The 16,673-nt window shown below is 50.1% G+C and overlaps 1 protein-coding gene across 1 annotated transcript in view; it reads right to left on the reverse strand.

Annotated features, from left to right (window-relative positions):
- Positions 1-5,952: 5,952 nt before the first annotated feature.
- HDAC4 (histone deacetylase 4) overlaps positions 5,953-16,673 on the reverse strand; it is a 79,500-nt gene continuing 68,779 nt past the window's right edge. Inside the window, exons 24-27 of the mRNA XM_031968777.1 lie at positions 10,998-11,163; positions 10,707-10,818; positions 9,579-9,720; positions 5,953-8,578 (exon numbers count right to left, since the gene is read on the reverse strand). Of these exons, the coding sequence (XP_031824637.1) occupies positions 8,539-8,578; positions 9,579-9,720; positions 10,707-10,818; positions 10,998-11,163 (460 nt within the window). The 3' untranslated portion in view covers positions 5,953-8,538. The remainder of the gene's footprint in view (positions 8,579-9,578; positions 9,721-10,706; positions 10,819-10,997; positions 11,164-16,673) is intronic.

Here is a 16,673-nt window from a genome sequence, read left to right on the forward strand (position 1 = left end):
GGGGTCCTGGAATGCCTAATTTTCCTCTTTAAGATGAAGGGAAATGGGGTTTCCATCAGTGGAATTTTATTTTATGGACAATTTTTATGGACTAGGTTTTGTCTCCCCAGTAGGGGAAGGAAGCAGCACTTCCTGGGCAAGGGCACTCAGGTGGCATTGCAGGTTCACCGGTGATCACGGCCTTATTCTGAGAAAGGAAGGAAAGAAACAAGCATCTACTAAGTACCTACAGTACCAGGTAGCATACTGAGTACTTTACCAGTGTTATTTCATCTGATCCTGTAATTCTGGGAGATCGGTGCTATCATGACTGCCGTTTCACAGCTGAGGAAACCCAGGGAGCCGGAGGTGGAGCGACACAAAGGGCCACACAGTGAGGCAAGCTTTGAATGCAGATCTTCCCAGTGCTTTGTCCATGGCTGTATCCTTCCCTACGCCCGAATTTCCCAGCATAAAGTTAGAGAATGGAAGCAAAAGGCTCACAAAAGTCTGTTTGGTGAGTGTTTGAGATGGCAGGGAAGCAGTGTGGTCCACTGGGCCAAGTGCCCACCTCAGAAGCACAGGACCTACATTTGAATCTCCACCCCAGCACTTCATGAGATCAAGCTTCATTCTCTTTCCTCCCAACCCTCCTTTGATTATTTAGATCACAAAGGAAGCGTTTTAATTATGGCAGAGCGTCACTTCTCTGGACTCTACTCATTTGATGTTGCAGGGCCAGTTTCCCCTTCTGTCCAATCAGAAGGCTAAGTCAGGTTCTCTCTGGAGTTCTGACTGTGTATGGGGCCGGGTGGGGGGGCTCACAGCCTCCTGAGCAGCTTTTGCAAATGATTAATTGATGAACTAACTGGACTGTTAATAAGGGAAGTCCCCTCAAATAAGGAGTTCTGTCCCCCGAGAAAACCACGGGCTGGGACCATTGAGAAAAACAGGACTAGCTGGAGAGGAATGAATTTAAAACTTATTGTTTGCTTGGTCTCTAATATTGAAACTGTCCAGCAGTCGTGCTCTCCGATGTTCTGAGTCTGTCCCTGTCTTTCCTGGAGGGGGGAAGGTAGGTGGAGGGAAATGCTAAATTCTCTCCGGGCCTAGCAGAGCCATACGGTTCAAACGCCTCTGCCGCAAGGCTCTGGTTAACCCTAAGGACGAGACACTATTAAATTTCATTGCTTCCCAAAATAGGTCACCACGGATCTGCCAGGTGGCAGGGGACGGAGCCGGAGGAAACCCCAGCACCAAAAATCCCATCGCGTTTTATTGCATGCTGGTAATAAAATGAACTTAGTACTGTAAATATATTTTTAATGGGCCTCTAAACAGATCATGGCAGGGGCTTCCATTAAGCCCTTTAAATCTCCTGCGCATGAAGGAAAGCAAGCTTCTGCACGTCTTCTCCTTGCACCACTGACGGCCCACGAGATCTTTCAGGAGGAATGGAAACGTTCCCACCCAGTTGTAGCAAGATATTTTTAAAAGGAATCCCTTTGTGAGATCTGATGACTGGAGAAGGCAGAACGGTGGACGTCTTCCCTGATGGAACTTCCCAAGCCCCGCCAGCTCACTGAACACGACTTTGACGACACGGGGCGCCACACACCTCAGTGGGGACTCTGGCCCTTTGCTGGCTGGGCCCGGGAGAATGCAGGGTGGCCCCGAGGGTACTTGACAGAGGGGCCTTAGATCCACGCACAGCTGGCAGGGACTATGTGTCGTGGTCAGCGTTCCAAAACGCTCCCCGTAACTGAATGGGAGGGGGAGATTTCAATTTCTAACATTACCCAAACCTCAATCTTTCACTGTCCCCCTTCGGGATGTGATTATTTTACTAACCAGTCCCTTGGGTTAAGATTGGACATTCTCCCATCAGGTGGTATTAGGTATTTAGCCCCATTCACAAGTAAAATCATCCTTCAAGGCCATAAGGCCTGATCACAAAGGATGGTCCCTCCACAACCTTTGGCAACTTGAAAGTGGTCTTTTAGATTGCTGGGACCCAAGACCAGTAGGAGGAGCCTCTCTGAAGAAAGGGCTCCTTAGCCAAAAGACACTCATGTCCCATTCAGGTCCGTCCTGAGTTTGGTGGGACCTGCCCAGGCTTTCCAGGATCAGGGTCACGTCTCTATCAAGATGAACCACCACAAGCCTTTGCTATTCATGTGTTTGGGGAAGGAGGGGAAAGAACAGCTGGGATTTCATGGGATCCCTGGTGCGTACAGTTCCTTCACCAATCCAAGCTCAGAGTCTTAGAGAGGGGCTGGGGCACAGAGAGATAAAGTCATCTGCAGCCTCTGGCGACCATAGCTAGTATGGGTGGAAGGCTGGAGTCTGACCGGGCCCTTCCATCCATTCTACCTCTTTGCTCTTAGCCAGGGGCCCCGGGAGGCAGCCACTGCTGACATCGGGGAAAGGAAAGGATCCTCTGGAAGTTGGAAAGCATCAGTAAGAGTCCTCAGGTCTTTAGGCCTTTTCTGTGAGGGAGGACTGTCACTTGGGTAATATTGAGCCCGAGGTCTCCAGACCCCCTGGGACTGGTGGGAGGCCGAGCGTGAGCTGAGCTTTCCGGCTTCCGGGGCCGTTTGTAAAACACCCGGAGTCCCACCTGTTTCACTGGACTTTGGGGCTAACGCGCAATTAATTCAATAGATTGAAAATAACAAGAGGGTGGACAGAAGACGAAGCTGGCACTAGAATGAGCTTTTTTTTTCTTTTTATTTACACCACAAGAATAACAAGTTGTCATAATGTGGTACAAAATACTGGACTCCTAATAAAGTTCCAATAGAAGTCGGTACTGTCAGAGAAAGACACCATTGGCCAGTGGGGGAAAATGATCCAGAACAAAATGAGGATGAAAATGAGAAAACAACAACAGCAACCAGAAATAAAGAGGTGAGAGAGAGAGAGAGAGAGAGAGAGAGAGAGAGAGAGAGAGAGAGGAAGAAAAAGGAATAAAGGAGAAAGAAAGAAAGAAGAAAAGAAGGAAAGAAGGAAGGAAGGAAGGAAGAGAAGTAGAAAGAGAGAGAAAGAGAGACAGACAGACCTCTGGGATCCACTGAGCAAGGGCCACGGGCAGAGGTCGGCAGAGAGAATGCTGCTGCCGTTCCTGGGAGGAGATTCCATACAAGAGGGAGATTGTGTCTGGATGACAGAACAAAGTGGTCGCTGCTACCAATGGTGACGTCGTTCTGAGCACGGATAGGTAGAAAGGAGAATATAACATAGTTACAGCTTTGGATACTATATATCTGTAATAAGCTCTCGGGCGAATAATGCTTCGACCCCCCCCTTTTATATATATATATTATATATATATAAGTTTGTCATCCCCATAAATGGAAAATATCGCCTCCACTATGGAGCACACACACAAAATTGTTAGATTTCTTTTTCTTTCAATAGGATACTTTTAAAATCAACATCAAAGACAAAAGGAAGCCGGCCTCCAAACGGCTCGGCCTCGGAACAATGAAGAAACTTTGGGTTTCCTTTCAATGCGGTCGATAGGATATTTTTTTAAACCACAGTGTTGCTCACACAGTCTGTGACTGTTTATCAGAACGTGAGATCGATAGATAATGTCGTCTAAAAGTCACTTTAAAAAGGGGGGGAAGGAGGGAGGCTGAGAAGTTAACTCTTTAGGCTCCTCGTCAGGTTTTTATTTAATTATTTTTTTTGTCCAAACAAAGCCCGGTGGCAGAGAAAGGGTTGCATTCACTCACCCCCAGAAAGGAAATGAAACAAAACCAAACAAAAACCGTGTCTCTCCCCCTCCCCCCACCCCAGGAACAGAAACTCTTTGAAGAGACCCTGGCAGTTCCATTCTGCGCTGGGAGTAGTTTCTCCAAAACACTGTTTCCACATAAATACAATAAACTCTCTTATTGGTATGTCACAAGTGCTCGATAAACTTTTTCCTTAAAATGACAAAGGTTGAAGTAGTCCTTTTATTTCTCTTACAATAAAAAGCACAAATTCTTCAGAATAAGTTCAGTAAGACGCAAACGTCCCCCCTCCCCACTTTCCTTCCGTGTTTTGCTTTACAGAAAATGTCCCACCTTTTAAAAAATCTGCAAATGCCACGAGAGGGGGGAAAAAACCGGTTTTTTTTGTTTTTCGTGTTTTTGTTTTTTCCCCCCCAAAGCTGCCAAGTTTGGCGTGCAAAATCTGTATACAATAGAAAGACATGCCGACCTTACAGACCATGCAACCTCAAGGTGTAGGAAACTTAAAAAAATATATTCATATATATTTATATATATTTATATATATATCAATGCCCGTAAAACACATGGGCCCCAAAGTTTACAAAAAGCGGAATGGAATGAATACATGACTGTGACGAATACAAAGGAATGTTCTATATCGAAAATAAAAACAAAGCTGAAAAAGAAGCTCCCCCTCCGACCCCTCCCAAAAAAGAGGCTCTGGAGGCCCTCATACCTGCCCCTTGCAGATTCTGGGTCTAAGACCGCCGAAAGAAAGAACCCACCATCCTTCTTCTCCGGACAGATCGAGGGAGAAAAGGGAAGCAACGGGAGAAACAAAACCGCTTCGAGGAGGGGCCCTATCCAACCAGGGCCCACGAACACCAACGTGGGGGGAGCGGGGCACAGCCCTGCCCGCCGGGTTCTGCAGGCCAGGGGAGCAGCCTCGGCGCTCCTGCTGGTGGAGCTCAGGCACATCCTGGAGGGTCAAAGATGCTTGGGCTCCGGGGGAGGCGGGGATAATGAAAAGGGCAGATGGGGAGAGTGGCTCGGAGCCACCCAAGCTGCTCCAGGAGGGCCGGCAACCCCCATCCCTCTCCCTGGGAGCCAGTAAAGTGCTCACTCACCGACCCTGTGGACCAACATTTGAAAAATGCCCCAGTAGCCTCGGCAAAGGTGCAAGTGAAAAACGGGGTGTGGAAAGGATCCCCTCGTGGGGTCAGCATGAGAATGGAGAGCTAAAACGAAGCTCCATCCACGGGGCAGCGAGAGTGGTGGTCGGCCCGGGAGAAGGGGAGCCCCACGGAGCCACAACGGAAAGGCCGAGCGTGGGCCAGCCCCACCCAAAGACAAAAACCAAAGAGAAACATCGATTTTTTTAAACGGATGGCGGGGGGCCGGAGGAGGCTGACAAAGCAAAAGGGATTTCACTCGATGGGGCTTTGCAACATGCAGTAAATAGCACAAAGTCCAAAAATGATAACGGGGCCGCAGAAAGGTCCCGATTATCCCCAGCATCTTGTAAAAACGACAAACGACTCTTTTGTCTCCGATAACTGCTTGCAGTGAAGAGGGAGCCCCAAAAACATCCCCCCTGCTGCTGACACCGAATGCTGTGCTCCAGGTGACAGCTTGGAAAAGTCTGAGAAAAGGCATGAATGGGTGGCTGTTCCGTGGCCATTTCAATGCCGCCAGGGCCAAAGAGAAAAAAAAAAGGGATTCTTTCCACCCCTCCCCCCGACCCTAAAATCAACCCCAGTCGGAACAACCCCAAGGAGCCGGCTTAGGCTTTAGCCCCATGGACAACAAGGGGTGCTCACTTGGGTCAAAGGGGGATCTTTCTTTCTGCACCCAAGGCTGCCCTTCTCAGTCGGCTGCATGCAGATCTAAGGCTCAAGGATAAATGAAGAAATCCTCCCCGCTCTTGGTGCTGATCAGAAAAGCTGAACTGTAAACTAGACTCAAGCTTAGAAAATTCCTTGGCTGCCCCTTCTCTGGAGAGGGGGCCAACCCCCCCCCCAACAGCTTCAAATTCTTTCCACAAGTCTGAATTAAATCAATTTTGGAATGAAAGTGGTGACTTCAAATGTCACCAAAAAAAAAAAAAAAAATAAAGAGAGAGAGAGAGAGAGAGAGACACACACACATAGAAACAGAGAGAGAGAGAGAGAGAGAGAGAGAGAGAGAGAGAGAGAGAGAGAGAGAAAACAGGGGTTGTCCAGAGGAGTGAACTGTACTATTCTATATACTTTGGGGGGGGGGGGAATACATGTGTCAATCGGCCTCCTGCAGCCCCATGCTCCAGTAATAAGCATCTGGTGCTTCAGAGTGAAGGTCTAAACCAGATGGCAGAAAGAAAAAAAATTGAAAAACAACACTCCTCGCCCCGTTCCACATTCTCAAAAGCATTTTTCCCCTAAGGTCTTTGGAGAACAAAAGTTACAATTCTATCTGAGCAACAGTGTCTCGGGGAAGAATTTTGGAAATTATTTTTGTCAAGGCAGACAAGTCTTCCCCGGCGGAGCTCGGCGTGCCGACTGGAGCGGAGGGGGGCCCCCTGGATGGAAGGTCAAAAACACCCCAGCTCCGCTCCGTCTTTGCCAGAACAAAACTCAGGAAAGAGACCTCGGCTCTATCGTTCCACGAGCGAGAGCCGAGGAGCTCTCTTTTCGTTAAACGCTCCGTTTCTGAAAACAGACTCTAAATTGTAATGTCTCCTCAGCCCGGAGGAAAGATGCTGACTGTACAAAACAACAAAACAATCCCCCAAATAATAATAATTATAATAATAATAATAAAAAAGACCTTTAAAGGTTAAAAACTGTATAAGCAAGGACCGAGGCAAGAAAGACCTTTTGACATCATAACAAGTCAGAAAACTGCCCAGTGGAAAACAAGTTCAAATCCACACAAACGAGGTTTCTTCGGGATTGAAAAATATCGATACAAAAATCAACAAGTTTTTCTAGTTCTCGCTACCAAACCTCCCCCCCAAAAAAAATCCCCAAAACTCTGTGTATGTGTGCGAAGAGGGGGAGGGGGGACAGAGGTCCTGTTACAAAAGAAACCCAACATAACAAACAGAACCTGAAATTAAAATGCAAACATCGAAGGTCGTTGCCCAGTGGCGAATGTGTTGGCGGTCTGAAGCCTTTCTAACTTTCCCTTTCCCTCAGCACCGGTCTGGTCCAATTCACAAGGAAAACCATTCGCTAGGGAACCTTGAAAAGGTGACTTTTACAATCTGCATTTATTATATTTACCTTTTTATTTCTTCTATAAATGCATTATAAATATTTTTATCAAGATTTCATAAGAATCAAGTTTCTAAGCTTGGAGTACATTTGGAATATACATTATACATACATTATATATATATCTATATATATATATCTATTTATACCTACAATTGAAGCAATACCTCATGCTAGTCTGCTCTCGGGGAAAAGCATCCCAATCTGAAAACTGCAAGTGTATCTATTACATGCGTCGACGACCAAATTGCTGTGTTCGACCGTTCTGTGATCGATGCCGGAAAGAAAACGCCTCGGATCCTTCTCAATCTGTCAGACTTCAAAACACCCAACCGTATTTGCCACTTCGGGGGCAACTCCCTTAATTTGTCTTAAACAGCAATGAAATGAAATAGAACCACAAAAAAACAAACAAAAATCCAACGGGACCGAACCGAACTGAACCGAACCGACCGCCCCCCCTTTCCCCCCAACTCAGGAGAGAATTCCGGAGGCACCGCAGGCAGGGAGGCCGGCTGCCTTCAGTCCTCACGTGAGCACGGGCCGCTCGCTCGCTCCCTCGCTCTCTCTTGCTCGCTCTGGGCTCGCTGGCAGGTCTTGGCTCTGTCAGCCAGAGGAAGTCGCTCCGCAGAGTCCTGCTTTTTCTTTTCTTTTCAACTTAAGGCATTGTCCTTCAAACTTCTGAAAAATCCGCCACACCAAATCCATCGGATCAATTGAAAAAAAGGCACAAACTCTCATCTTCAGGCGGCTTTGAAAAGCTAAAGCCGACTCCTCCCGGGGGGGGGGGGGGGGGGGCGCTCGTGATTTTTTTTTTTCCTGTTTTTTGTTCTATTAAAAAAGAGAGAGGGATTAGTCTCCTCAGCCCCCCACCCTCCCGATAAAAAAAACCCGCCCTCGCGCATCATGGGGGTTTGTAGATTAGATTTCGGACTCCCGGGCAGGCCGGAGTCATAAAAACCCTTTTCCCCCCTTTTCTTTTTTCTCCTTTTCTTTTTCTAAAAAAACAAACAAACGAGCTACACGATGAGTCGAGTGGTTTCAACGGAGACTGTGGAATTGTGGGTAATCAAACCTTAAGCACCAGTTTTAATGAAGTTTGTTTTCTGTAGTATTAGAGCTTTAAAACGTGGGTCTCCTCGGCGGCTACCGCCGTCTGTCTCCACACAACGTGGCCGTCGACCCAAAGCCGCCACTGGCTGCTTCCTCCTCACGGGTTCCCACTTTGGAGCGGAGAAAGAGCCCCCGGCTCCACGTGTCTCACGTGCGTCGCGCTCACCGGCGGGCCACGTCGAGGCGGAGGGGTCGTTGATGTCTGCGGGTGGGGGGTGTGGGCGCGCCCGTCTATATATCTATGGACGTAGATATATTTCTATATGTCTATCGAGATATCTGTAGATGCAGAAGACTCGTTTTCCGTATCCAGAAAGACCAGTCCTGTGGTTGCGTCACACCTGGCCGTCCCTTTGTATTCTGGGAGAACACCCTGACAGGACGCAGGAGCAACAGGAGGAATTTTCTTGGCAGAGCTTCAAGACAAGAGACGCACAAACGAGAGACCAGCAGGTCTGAGCTGGCTGCTACAGGGGAGGCTCCTCTTCCATGGGCTCATCATCGGACCTGGGATTTCACCCCGGGGTCACGGGAGGGGAAGGGGCCGCAGGAAGCGGTGGGGGAGAGGCGGGGGAAAGACGGGAAGGGAGGAGACAGAGACAGAAAGGCAGAGACACACAGAGAGAGAGGGAGGTACAGAGACAGAGAAAGGGACAGAGAGAGAGAAAGGGACCGGGGGGGGGGGAGAGAGAGAAAGGGACAGAGACAGAGAAAGGGACAAAGACAGAGAGACACAGATACCAGAGACACAAAGACCGAGACAGAGATAGAGACAGAGACAGAGAGACACAGATACCAGAGACACAAAGACAGAGAAAAAGAGATACGGAGAGACAGACAGAGAGAAGGAAGGAGAGAGACAAAGAGATAGACACAGAGACAGAGATAGAGACAAAGAGAAATAGAGACAAAGACGGAGAAAGGGATAGAGAGACACAGAGACAGAGACACAGAGAAACAGAGACAGAGACAGACAGAGAGAAAGGGAGGAGAGACAAAGACAGAGAAACAGAGAGACACACAAAGAAAAAGAGACAGAAAGAGGGGGAGAAACAGAGAGAGAGAGAGAGAGAGAGAGAGAGAGAGAGATGTCAGTTCAGGTTCAGTCACAGACCCTCAATAAGCCTTTGACCTGCTGGGTTTTCCTGACCAGCAGCATCTCTTGCCACTCAGCTCGCCTGCCCCCTTCCCCGGCCTCTCCCCTCTGGGCTTCCCCTACCCCCAGGAGCCATGTTTTCGTACTGAGCCAATCTGTTCTGGATTAAACTTCCTTCCCCATATTTCTAAGTGTGTCCCAACTGGAAGCAGTTAGTGATCGGGCCTCTGTCACCCTGGCCCTGCCCCCTGCCCCCCAGGAGAGCCCGGTGCCCCCTGGACCCGCGCCCCGCTCCCTCCTGCCAGCCTCACTGAGCAGCAGCCTCAACAGAAAGGGTGGAGCCAGCGCCAGCTTGGGGACCTCCCCAGGGGCTCACATGGCAGAGGAGGGGGCAGGGTGCGGGGCACCTACCTCTTCTCGGCGTGCTTGACCCCCACAGACAGGGAGGCCAGGGCGCTGACAGTCTCCGCTTCCTCATTCTCACACTTCTGCGCCTCAAGCAGGGAGTAGCCCACGGTGGAGGAGAAGCGCTGCAGGCAGCGCCAGTACTTGCCTGGGGAGGGAAGAGGGCGGCATTTGGGGGTCCCTGGGGCCGGCCCGGGCTGAGGCCCCCAAGCTCCCCGAGCACCTGCAAGCACCGGAACCACCAACCCCGAGACTTCACTTAAAACCAAATCCGGACCTGGAGCCCCGAGCCCCCGCCACAGCTGGGGGCGCCCCTGTCCCTCACCGTGACCCGGCCTAGGGAAGGCACAGCAGCAAAGGGCACAGGGGGAAGGCAAGTTGGGACCCACCCAGGGGCTCAGGCGGCTGGGACACAGAGGCCGTGAAAGCTGCCCCAGACCAAGCGCCCCTTGCTCAGCTGGGCTCTGAAGCCCGTGGGGGGGGGGCACTGGGCTCCTGCTGCTGCCACCCAGTGTGGGGACAGATGTGACTGCTCAGCCTCTCCGGCTGGGGGCTTGAGAGGGACTGAAGGCAGGGCCCAGGCCGCCACCTTCCCTTATTCCTAAGAACCCTCATCTCCTTTCCAGGCCCATTTCTTTCACGTCCCCTCCTCCACGAAGCCTTCCTGGACCTACCCCTCCGTGGTGTTCACGGACACCTTCCCGGGCACAGGCCCCGCTTCCTTTCGGCCCCTCCAGTTCCAGCCCCGGGACAGGGCAGACCCGCAGGGGGCCCGCTGCGCACTAGGCCATGAGGGTTAAGCCTGGCCCAGCAGTTGGCGCCTCCACCCCCTCTAACCCCTGGCCCTTCTCGCCACTTGCTCCCGGAAACCTTTCCTGAGTCCCCTTAACTCCCCGGGGTCGACCGTCTCCAAGTGACCCAGTTGGCAACTCCTCCGGCTGCCTTTGCCCTCTGCGCCCTGGGGTGCGGTCCTGACCACCAGGATTCTGAATTCCCTCAGGGTGGGCCCCGAGGCCTTGGGGCAGGGGGGGAGGGGAGGGGGGTGTTTGCCAGGGAAGACCAGGGGCCTCTGGCATCATCCCAGAGGGGCCGGCCTGCGGGCATGGCCCGGGGAGCCACATGGTGGGTACTCACTGTGGGTCTCGATGACTTTCTCCATAGAATGGATGGCGTTGGCGTTTGACCTTTGTTGCAAGACCTTGTCTGGGAGGGGGTCGAGCTGGGGAGAGAGAGCACAGATGGCAAATTAAAGGAGCTTGGCCAGGGGAGGGGGCGCTGCCGCCCACACAGGAGGGGTAGGCACAAGCAGGAGCCCCTCACTGACCGCCCCGATACAGCAAAACCCACTTAGGAGATTTGTGTTGCCTCAGTTTCCCCCTCGGCCGATCCCTTTCAACCGTAAGGATGACCACTTTCCCTGGACACCCTCATGGTCAGCCGGACACGAGAAACCAGGGGCGGCAGTGGGGGCTGGCGGCCAGGGCACGGGCTGGCGCTTTCATCAATTCCCCCGTTCTGCCGATGCCTCCGGGTGCTTGAAGGCTTGAGAAGCTTCTCACAGCAATTAGGTACTGGAGACACAATTCCCATTCTACAGATAAACCAACCGAGGTAGCTTTCCCCAGAGTTCGTGTCAGCAGGAGGGCAAGAGCTGTGAGGGCCTCGGCAGCCAGGTGGCAAGAGGCCTGGGCCTGGAGTCAGGAGGATTCGAGTTCAAATGCTGCCTTGGGCACTTCTGAGCTGTATGATCCCGGCCCCCAAAGAAAACCAAACAAACACCACTTTCTGCCTCAGTTTCCTCATTGTAAAATGTTTCACAAGCCTTAAAGCACCGTATAAATGCTAGTGAAACCCTCACTGCCTGCTGGGGCAGGTGAGGGCTGAGTGGATTTCCAAGGATTAATTAAAGCTTCCCCTCCCCTGAGTCACTGATTCTGAAAACATCCCTGGGGCTCCCACACTCTCCCCAATTCTTCAATAGCAGAAGTATCTGAGGGAAGCAAGAGCCTTAGCGGGCGGCAATGGCGGCCGGGCCGGCGATGGGCAAGGTTAGCTCTGTGATTATTCCTGGAATCCCCGCACCAAGTCTGCCTCCTTCCGAAATGCTCCGTGCACAGGAAGCCGCGAACTAAAGCTCATTTGACTTCCATCAACTGACTGGACAGAACTCGGACTCCCAGTGGAAGGTTAAGCTAAGCTAGAGAAGGCTCCACGTCGGGTGTTTTTCTATTTCACGCTTACGCTCTCCAAAGGCTTTTGATTGCAATATGTCACAGACGTGTTTTTCTTCTTGTTACTATAAGGGATGAGGAAGGGCTGGCAAAGAATACAATAGGGTATTTAGGTGGCAAAAAACAAAAGAGAGCAACAAAATGCTATTTTTAAAAGTTGGGGGGGAGGAGTTAGGGAAGAGAAAGGATCTGGGCTTCAGGAAGATAAAACAGCCCCGCAGGTGGATCGATTTGGGGGTCTCATAAACCCGTCTTTGTTCCTCCGAGTGTCTTTGATTAGCCAGGGAATTTCTGAAGTCTCCAGTTCAAAAGCATTCCCGTGGGTCTTGGAAGAATTACGAGGTCACCAGAGCCCCCAAGAAGATGGTTGTAAAATGTGTCGGCAAATCCGAGGTGGAATTTGGAGATGGTTTTCAGGGTTTGGAAAAAACCGTTTCATTCCTAGAAATGAGACCCCTCATAGGATCTCCTGGGAAGAGACGCTTTTAGAACGGGAGGGGGGAGCTCCCGGGGGCAAATGGCCTTCCTCACTCCAATGACTGTTTTGCCACTACCTTGTGGGGATCCCAGAAGCCTCCTCAGATTTCGAACACAGAGACCGAGATGTCCAGGGCAGGGCTTCCACAGAAAGAGGAGGAAAACCACTCAAGTGATTTTTGGGCTAGGAGCTGTGACTTCTGAGCACGTCTCCACGTGAGCTCTCCCATCCGACTGCATCTCTGCATTCCGGCAGGTCTCACCCCCGGCCTCCTATCTGCTCTGTCCACAGCCGCCATTTGCTGGATATTGCAGATGAGGTAAGAGAGACAAAACAATTCCTCCTTTTGAAGGTAGCACTGACTTTGCTCAAAATCCCCACTGGCTCCCGCTGCCTCTAGGATTGGACTCTTCCCCACATGGCACATGAAGCCCTTCCCAGCTTCTCTTCAATCTTTTTAATTCCTATTCTTCTCTTTGGACGCTCTCTGTTCCAGTCACCAGGCTGTGAGCTTTTGCACAGACAGAGCACCAAGCCTTCCTCTGTGGCAGAATCCTGGGCTTCCGATTTCAAGGCTCAGCTCGTGTCCCCTTGTACAAGATCCCTTCCAGGGTCGGCATTCTCACTCTCAGCACAATAAAGTCATCCCCCAGCAGAATGGAAACTCTTAGATTCCTCAGCACTGAGCTCACTGGATTAAGAAAGGCGACAAGGCTGCGATTATCTAGTCTAGGAAAGGGAATTTCTGGGGTCAGTTTATAAAACATCTTCAAGGCTGTGAACTACTTGGGACCTCCATTTATCAAAACTTAGGCTATGGAATAAGGTGATGGAGATCCATGGAAGGACCAAGTCTTCTTGGGTCAAGATCCACAGTCTCAGGCTAAACAGGATTCGTTCTGGCAACTCTGTTCTAGGGAAATTCTTGTAGGGCAGGTAGAACTAGAACCGCTCCATCCCATTTTTGGAGTATAGAATGAAAAGGAATTCCCCAATGGTAGAGATCCAATTCTGTGTGAACCATTCCCTCATCTACAAAATAGGGGATGAATAACTGAAGAACTTTCCTTCCAGCATCTGGCTGGTGAAATTCGGTGGCCCAAATGCTTAGGGATCTGGCCAAGGCTTAGGGCTGTCCTAAAGGGAATAGAAACAGAGCAGACAGGATCCACAACCAGTCCTGAGGACACTTCCAGGAATGTTTCATTTTTGATGGATAGATCTCTAAAACCAGCTTGCATTGTGAGGCTCTTTCCCCATGATAAATTCTGAAAACATAAGCTCCAATCATCTGTCAGTGCTCGTTAGTTAATTAGGCTCATACTCCATTACGGTTGTTTCAGAGATGGGGAAATGGAGGCCCAGGGTTGGGATGTGCCTTGGTTGAGTTTAGGGGTAAAACCTCTGAAGCTAAATTCTGGGATGTACAGGCTAGATGGTCAGTGGAAAAGAGATTCAGAGGCCTGAGCTCCACAGCGGTGTCAGCTCCTAAAAGCAACATGGAAGCCCGACTCTAAACACTACATAGCCCAAGGATGAGAACATTAAAACAGAGCACACAGTTTACTATTGCGGGGGGGGGGGGGGTGTGCATGAAAAACCAGACAGACAGGGGTTCTACTTTATGCTTGGGCTCAGTCTACCCAATACCAAAACATCTGGTCAATTCATTACCAAAAGATAATTTTTGTGCGTGTCATGGCACACTGGTTGAGTGAGTATAAATAATGCTCTCTTTTCAACCATCAGTTGTAGCACTAGCTTTGGGTTGTTTTTCTTTTTAATATGATTTATTATGTTAATTGTTTCTTAATGTTGAATCATCTAAGCGTCCCTGGGATAAATCCAACTTGTCCATAGTGAAGATTTTGTATACACTGTGGTCTTTTTGTGAATATTTTATGAAGAAATTCTGCATCCATTTTCAGTGCAGCCATTGGTCTGATGTTCTCTTTCTTGGCTTTATCCCTCCCTGGTTTAAATCTCAGAGACACATTTGTCTCATAAAAAGGATCAGGGAGCAGAGACAACGTTCCTACAACATTGGATAGATGCTCTAAATCTGTGTGGACTAGCCTTGCTGTTTGTTCTCTTTGGAACTTCTTTTAAAGTACAATTTAGCTTTCTGGCACCCAGTTGTTTAAGGACTTTTTGTTTTTGTGATTTGGGGATTTAATATTTTGTCGGGAATTCTTCATTTCCTTTAGGTTGCCAGTTTCACAAGAATTTAATTGCGTACAATCAATTTGAGTAATTCTTTATACTTTCTTGTGAATTTACCTTATTCACTTTATATTTTAGTCATCAATTTCTTTTTTTGGTCGGGGGAAGGTTAGTGAATGTTTCCTTTGTATTTTCGAAGAATCAACTTTTGGTTCTTATTTTCTTTTCTATAGCTCTTCTTCTCTCCGCCCCCCCCCCCCCCATTTTCTTCCAGTTCCTAATTTTCAAGATTTTCTCTCTTGTGTTTCATTTTTTAAAAACTACATTTTCAGTTACTCATAGTCAGTTTCAGTATTTCACACTCCTCCCTCCACTGCCCTGTGGTTCCCTTCTGGGGCCCCACGAACCCCAGGCTTTCTTCAGGCCTTTCAAAGCAGACTAAGATGGTGAAAAAGTTAAAATGCTACCAGGAGATTTTCCCTTTTCTGCCTTTATCCAAGCCAAGGTTTACCAAAGCCATCACTGCTTCTTCTCGCTCACTTGTGTCCACTGCATTATTAAAAACAAGGGACCATTGAGGGTGAGGGTCCAAAACCGTCCTGGAGTATTTAGCTCCATGGCACATATATGAATTCACACACACACACATATGCATTTCTACACTTATCCAAAACATTACACACATATACACTCATACACACACATACCCCTTGGGTCTGAGATGATTCTCCCACTCCTCTCCCTTCTGAACAAGGGGCCCTTCTTCCTAGTCCTTTCTCACTGAACCCCTCTTTCTCTTCAAGCGGCCTCTGACTGTAGTCCAGGGTTCTCCCCCACCTCCACTCCCTCCTGTCTCCCAGACAATCCAATTCTTAAGTGTCTTGGGCAGATTCCAAAAATCCCAAGTCCTCCCAAGTGGCCTCAACTTTCTGACTCGTGTCAGAAGTTTTCATCTCGGCTGGTGAGCACCAACACCTTGGGGTGGGGGGCCCTGAGTCTCCCCCCCCCACTTCCTACTATTTCACTCCATAATTTAGCCGTCCCTCTTAAGTTAGCGCATTTCCCCTCTGGCGGATTGCTGGCCACAGCTGGCCGCCCATGTGTGTGCGTGCAGAATTGTCCAACACGCTGTATATCAAGCTTCATCAAAGGCCCCGCAGGACAGAGAAGCCATGGGCCGTCCAACTCGCCTGCATTAAAGAGATTTTATAAAAGTCCTTGATAAAACGAGCGTTTCCTGCTTTTTGATGTGTGTAAGGAGAAACGCTTTCTCGTTAGGGGAGCCCGAGCAGGTTCTTCCTGAGAGCGCCAGCCGCCACCATCAGTCTGAATGCCGTTAATGGCCCCAGTGCCAAAGCCGGCTCCAGAGCGGCTCTCGGGGCACAACGCTCTTATCTTTCCCCTGAGCCGGGGAGATCAAAGGCGGCCTTCTTTTGGGAAAAGGGAGATTAAGTGCCGAGGACACTTCAGAAAGCAACCGGCTCTCAGGGGAACCGGCCCGTGAGAAACTGGGGGGCTCCTGACCCTCCGAGGGGAGACCTGGAGGAAACGGCCCCAAACCACAGGGTTGGGAGCCCTCTGCTTCGGGGACCAAGCTCAGGCTTCTCTGGGGGAACTAGGCCATGGCTTTGGTGGGTGACTTGGGGGTCTCTGAGCTCCCTCGGCCTCTTCCTTTGCCCTGAGCTCCGCCAAACCTGCTTCCAACAACCTCAAACGGTTCATTAGCCCCATTCTCTGGATGAGGAAAAGGAGGCTCCTAATTTGTTCCTAGTCACTAAGCTCCCATCACTCAATGAGCATCTGTTAAGTGTTCTCTGAGGTCCCGGTGGGGTGAGAGAGCTCCCCCTCCAATGGCGGCAGGGGCAGGGAGGGCGGACAACAGGCGGATGAGCTCCAGAGACCTGAAGGAAGCTGGGGGGAGGGGAGGGAGAGGGAAGGGAGGGAAAGAAGACAGGAAGGGGAAGAGGAGAAGAGGGAGGGAAAGGGCAAGAAGGGAGCGTTCCAGGCATGGGAAGGTGGAGGGTCTGGGGGGACGTTGGGGGGCTTTCTCTCCCGGCCGGAAAACAGGGCTGGGGACTTAGGCGGCCATTGGCATGGGGTTTGTTCTTAAACCCAAACCAATGCTCAAAACTCTCCCTAACACATTCTGGAAACTTGAAAAGGAAAAAGAAAAAACCCAATGGAAAACACCAAAAGGCAACACCTCAAACAAAACCCCACAAAACCCCT

This window comes from Sarcophilus harrisii, chromosome 4, assembly GCF_902635505.1.
Source record: "Sarcophilus harrisii chromosome 4, mSarHar1.11, whole genome shotgun sequence".
NCBI classification, from domain to species: domain Eukaryota; kingdom Metazoa; phylum Chordata; class Mammalia; order Dasyuromorphia; family Dasyuridae; genus Sarcophilus; species Sarcophilus harrisii.